We start from the raw sequence: 5,768 nt of genomic DNA on the forward strand, positions 1-5,768 counted from the left end.
TTGTCTGAGGTTCGCTTTGTTAAAGTCTCCTGCTACAATGAGGGCTGCGCCCGGGTCCTTGTTTTGAAGCGAGCTCAGCACATCATGTAATTCGGACAAAGCCATACCCGTGTCCGCTTGGGGTGGGATGTAGACCGCCGTGGCGATGACCGAGGTGAACTCAAGGGGCAGATAGAAAGGGCGGCACTTAATGCTCAGGAACTCCAGATGTGGCGAGCAGCCGCTGGAGAGAGTAGAAATGCTCCTGGCATCACACCACTTTCTGTTTACCATGAAACACACTTCTCCACCTTTGGTTTTGTTCGACTCTGCCGTTCTGTCCGCGCGGAGCACAAAGAATGAATCCGACGGAGTTACGGCCTGATCCGGCACGGTGGGGGCCAGCCATGTCTCCGTGAAGCACAGAATGTTGCAGTCCCTCATGTCACGTTGGAAGGTGACCCTTGCTCTTAGGTCATTGAGCTTGTTCTCCATGGATTGTAAATTGGCCAGTAGGATACTGGGCAGTGGTGCGCGATGCACCTGCTGTCTCAATCTGTTCCTAATACCAGCGCGTTTCCCCCGGCGCTTCTTTGTTCTGCGCCTCGGATGAGCGGCCCGTCCTTTGTTGTTCTCCGCGCCGCGTAGAATCTCTGGCGGCCAGGAAGGGTCGGGTTTAAAAGTGTCCAAGATTAGATGTGCAACCTTGGCACCGATGTTTACAAGTGATCCGCTGTTGTAAACTATAAGACTAGAGGATTTTGGGATGTAAACCAGAGCAAAAAATAGGTAAAAAACAAGAAAAGTAGATAGTCAGAGCGGAGCGGTCAGGAAGGCGTCTGGACGTGGCTGCGCCATCAAATAATCAATCAAATAAATTAGCATGACTTCTTTTTTTAATGTCATCAGTTCAGATGTCAGTTTGATCACAGCATTGCTCTGTGGTGTCAAATTCATGTTCAAACATTATCACTTACAGAGTAAGTAAGTAATGTCTTGCATCAGGTAGATGCATCTACCTGACGTTTTCTTCCGCTTCTAATTGATCTTCCTCCAACATCTTCAAAGCAAAGATGGCAGCCAGGGAGGAAATCTATACTGGACAGCAGACAGAGAGAGAAAAAACTTCCTCTTAATATCATATAATCACACATATCATTTCATATATTGTTTGTTTTGTCAGACATGTAAGATTCATAGCAAAATTGTCTGATTGAATGTTCACTGATATCTGGCTGATTTCTTGTTACATTTTAAAACACCTTCTGCTGTTTTAGAGTTCTCCTGGATAAAAAAAGAAATCTGGCACTTCTCACCTAGCCTCCAATCAAAAGAAAACTGTAATTTAAAAATAGCTGTACCCAGATTTTTTTTTGGTGGGGATTTAATTAACTCCCACAACAGGAAAATACACATGTGAGGTAACTCAGATTCATTGCTCTAACCGTAAGAAGATTATTATAGATTTTCATCATCCTTTTTCCTTCTGACTCTGCATGTGCACATGACTTTAACACAGAGTGTTAACACTTCATAGTTAGCTCATAATTTATATTTTAGCGATGCAAAAACAGACTCAGTGCTAAAAGCAAAGAACCCCCCCCCCCCCCCCTCCGAATAACTGAGACTGGTGCTGTTGTAGTGGATTCCAGTGATTCCAGATGTTCACAAAACATTAAAAAAACACACGTGACTGATGCAAAGTTTAAACTGTATTTACCTTATTTTCCCGAGGCAGTGTGCAAAGATGAAACAGGCCCTGAATAAGATCAACACAGATCAGCACAGATGTATAATATCATTAATAAATATATTATTCTGTATTATTCTTAGTCTGAAAGAAAGTGGTGACATTTATATGGTCTAGGGCTTATTTTCAGATCAAGATCAAGATCGTCCCTGATTAGTTAACTGTTTTTAATATTATTTAACAGGAGATGTGTGTAGGGACCGAGAGGGGGATTCGATAAAAAGAAACCAAAAACTGGATCATGCATGAACTCAAGTTGAGGTAAATATGAGTTGGTGAATTAAAGACAAAATAAATAAATAATGCAGTGTCATGATCATAACTCCATCAAATTGGTCTTGAAAGATAAGAACATATCTCACAGTGTGATGAAACATTCAGAGGATGACGCTGCTGTTACAAATTTCTTATTGTTGCCCTTTAATGTGCTGATAAATCAGAGAGGAAAAAGGGCCAATTCAGAATTTTCTGGAGTATTTTGACCTTTTCTTAAGAATGGTAGAAGCTGCCTGTAAATGCATGGCTATGTTTGAAAAGGAACTGTTAACAGCTCAATCAGGATAATTTTATGGCCAACAAATTATCAACTGTCACCCAAAATGGTGGCTCAAACTCTGAGATAACAAATCAACTTATGATACTCACTTTAATGTAATGGATGTGCTCAGATGTGGAGAACAGAAAAGGCAGAGTTAGCTTAACTTTACCGGCAGTTTCTACTGGAATCGGGGGGGAAATTCCTTCACGTGTTCAGCCCTGGAGTAACAGCTAGCGGGACAGATAACTTTATCACCGCAACTGCCACACCAAAATAAACCACTCAGGGGCTTTTTAAACGTTTAACCTCTTAATATATGTTCACTGAAATGGTAACTTCATGAATGAAGTATATTTGACACAAAAGTGTACAGTACTTACCTCTTTAGAGAAGTGCTGCTGCCCAATCCACTGCTTAAGGAAAAAAGAAAAAAAGAGAATAGCAGGCACGCAGGTGTACCCTCTCCGTAGGTGGACTGGATCCTGTCCAGATGCCAGAAAGTGGGGCGGATCTGCTGACCTGAGGGCAGATCCATCCCAGAATATGATGCTATCTGGGTTTATTTTCTTGCTTTATTCTTTTTCTTGTGCTTATGAGTTCTATCTTCTAGTGCTTTTTATAGACTCCTTATTGTTTTTTGTGTTTCATGCCCTCAGTTCTCAGTTACAGATAACCTTGGGTTCCTTTTGTTTTTGATGTTTGTTAAGTCCTACGTTTGTTAAGTTACTTCCTGTTTTATTTTGGTGGTTGTTTGTCGCTTCTGCTTTGATAGTTTTTGTTCATCTATCTTGTTTTCTTTGCTTCACTGCAGCTGTTTCTTCGCCCAATTTTTCCTAATGCCTCTAATCAATTTATTCTCTTTGATGTGACAGCTGTTATCCTTCCACTGAGTTCCTTTTATCATCTCCAGCTTGTCTTCCATTTATATTTATATACTTCACTTTATCCTGCCTTTCTGTGGACTTCTATTACACCTGAAAAAACCCTTTCAATAAGTACCGTGCCTCAGTGTCTGCACTTGGGTTTTCATTCCACAACACATGATATCTGTGCTGATATGCGTGTTTAATTTTGTCCTCATTTGGCAATCAGTCATCATTTGGCCAAATGTTTTTACTTTGGTCTCATCTGTCCAAGATAGATTTAGTGTTTTAGAAGTCTTGTGGTTTATTCAGGTGCAACTCCTGTGATGAATGTGATATTGTGTTAACACCAGACCAACAAAATCCCAAAACTTCAGCTTTTCATAGAGGGGCATAGAATCTGGCTGCTTCTAATGTTTTAATTCTGATGTAAGTAGCAAGTGTGTGTTTTATTTTCACATGATGGTATGTTAATGTGAAAGTACTGGACTAGTGTGATGCATCAAGAGAAGAAAGACATGATGACCTAACATGTAAACTCATGTTTTAGGTTCTTTCCCTTTACACACTAGTAAAACCTAGTGATTTTCTAGCCTAGTGCATCAAAAGAAACAAGAAGTGCACAGACAGTAGTTCAGGGCAGAGGTTTCAAGGGTCAAGATAAGAGGAGACAGGACCTCCGCCACTTGTTTCTAGCAAATTAAGAGGGGCACCCTGCTGGGGACACAGGGCAAATTTGGAATACAAAGAATGTCAAATCACTAAAGCAAAAAGCTAGCACTTTTCTAAGTTAAATTCAAAAGAAAAGAAATAAGGGAACAAAGCAACAATTAAAAATAGATCTTGGCAAGTTGTGTATATTACAGCTGAAGTTACAGTTGTGATAATAATGTCAACGTAGCAAGAGAAAATAAAGACAACATTCATTATTATTATCATTATCAATTACTGAAAAATCTAAAAAAAAAAGAGTGTGACAGGGAGGAAGAAAAGATAAAACAGAAAACTCACTCATATTTCAGATGTTAGAACAACAACAGTAACAGTTGTGTTTTTGTTACGCTTTCTGCTGCCACGTAGGAATAGCTGACTCATATTGATTACTGTACTGGATATCAGTAGGTGCTTGAGGAAGTAGGAATTGGTAGTATGTATGTGTGTGTCTTATAATCATTAAAATATAATTCATGGAAATAATTACATTTCTCAGATGCTCATTCACACTTAGCTAACATCTTACCTGTTGGGAGCTTATGCTGATTATTTGTCAGCCATACAAACAATTTGGCAAAGTGGCAGTTGCAAAGCCAGGGGTTGCCCTCCAAACGCACCATGTTAAGGGAGGGCAAAAGTTCCAGGACCCTGACATCCAGCCCTGTGAGACCATTCCTCTCCAGCTCCAATTCCCTCAAAGACGTCAACCCTGTAAAAACATCTCTGCTTACCATAGTTAGATAGGGATTGTCCCCTAGTCGTAGTTTAATCAGACTCCTTGATTCCCCAAATGTTCCTGAGGGGATTTCAGTCAGGTTATTGTTTCCCAAGTCCAAGAAGACTAATCTTGAAAAAGTGCTCAAGGTCCCTGGCTCCAGCTGGGAAAGGGAGTTATTCCTTAGGTCCAAATACACCAGATCTGTGTAAAGGACCAGGAAGTCAGAAGGGATCCATGGAATCCAGTTGTTGGATAGTAGGAGACGGCGAACGTCCAGAGGAATGGAATCTGGTACTCCAGTTAGACCTTGGCCAGAGCAGTTCACAGTGTGGTGGTCTGGACACAAACAGCTGGTTGGACAATTCTGGCCTTGTTTAAGCAAGGTGGAAAACAACAAGGCAAGGAAAGGCTTCAACCAGTTAATACATAGTAACATTGTCAAGGGGGTCTCAGCATTAATCATGAAACAGAGGGGTCAAAGGGTAGGTTAAAATGCAGGTCAGACAGACAGGTCAGACAGACAGATAAACAGGTTACGAGCACAGAGGAGGAAGGGGAAGAAAAGGTTAAACACTGTTGGTTAAGCTAGCATCCGTTCGTGCTTTGCAGTGTGAATTGAGAAAAAAAAAAGTCGAAAAGCCATGGAGTAGAAAAGGTATGCTGTATTCCAAGAGACCATGTAGTAAGCAGGCAGGATCAAGCAGGAGGCTGCTGGCTTTGAGGGAAGAGAGGGGAGGAGCAAAAGAGAGAGCATGCAAGAGAATCGGGAGGAGGGGGGATGTGAAAAGGGAACAGATTAACACAGTGGTAAATGGAAGCTAGCAAACCAGAAGCGATCAGGGTGGGGCTTGTAGGGGTGACATCTGACAGGGATCGTTTTGTGTGTATAAATCTGTGTATATTTAGACTACTGAGGACAGGCCTATATGCTTTCTCAATGCTTTTCAGGTAAAACAGCTGTCCGTGTCATCATTTGGGTCATTTGAAAAGAATACTAGTGTGAATTCCCACTGAAAACCAACAAAAATCCTTTTTTCCAGACTGGCAGGCTCCAAGTGAAGATGGCATCATGAGCTGTGACTCATGTCTGAGGCTTTAGCATATGTTCAGCCAACATCAACATCCCACATACTCATATGTACCGAAATCAGGACATTTCAGCATCCCCTCTTTGGGAATCACAGTCAAACCATCCCCCGTGTTCTT

At 41.3% G+C, this 5,768-nt stretch overlaps 1 protein-coding gene across 1 annotated transcript in view; it reads right to left on the bottom strand.

The window, feature by feature from the left end:
- The window catches only part of lrrc38a (leucine rich repeat containing 38a), a 36,154-nt gene extending 31,156 nt beyond the window's left edge, over positions 1-4,998 (bottom strand). The window contains exon 1 of the mRNA XM_005745907.1: positions 4,371-4,998. Coding sequence (XP_005745964.1) covers positions 4,371-4,998 — 628 coding nt within the window. The remainder of the gene's footprint in view (positions 1-4,370) is intronic.
- Between the last annotated feature and the right edge of the window lie 770 nt (positions 4,999-5,768).

This window comes from Pundamilia nyererei, unplaced genomic scaffold (genome assembly GCF_000239375.1).
Source record: "Pundamilia nyererei isolate P.nyererei 1_Seehausen unplaced genomic scaffold, PunNye1.0 scaffold00169, whole genome shotgun sequence".
Classification (NCBI taxonomy): domain Eukaryota; kingdom Metazoa; phylum Chordata; class Actinopteri; order Cichliformes; family Cichlidae; genus Pundamilia; species Pundamilia nyererei.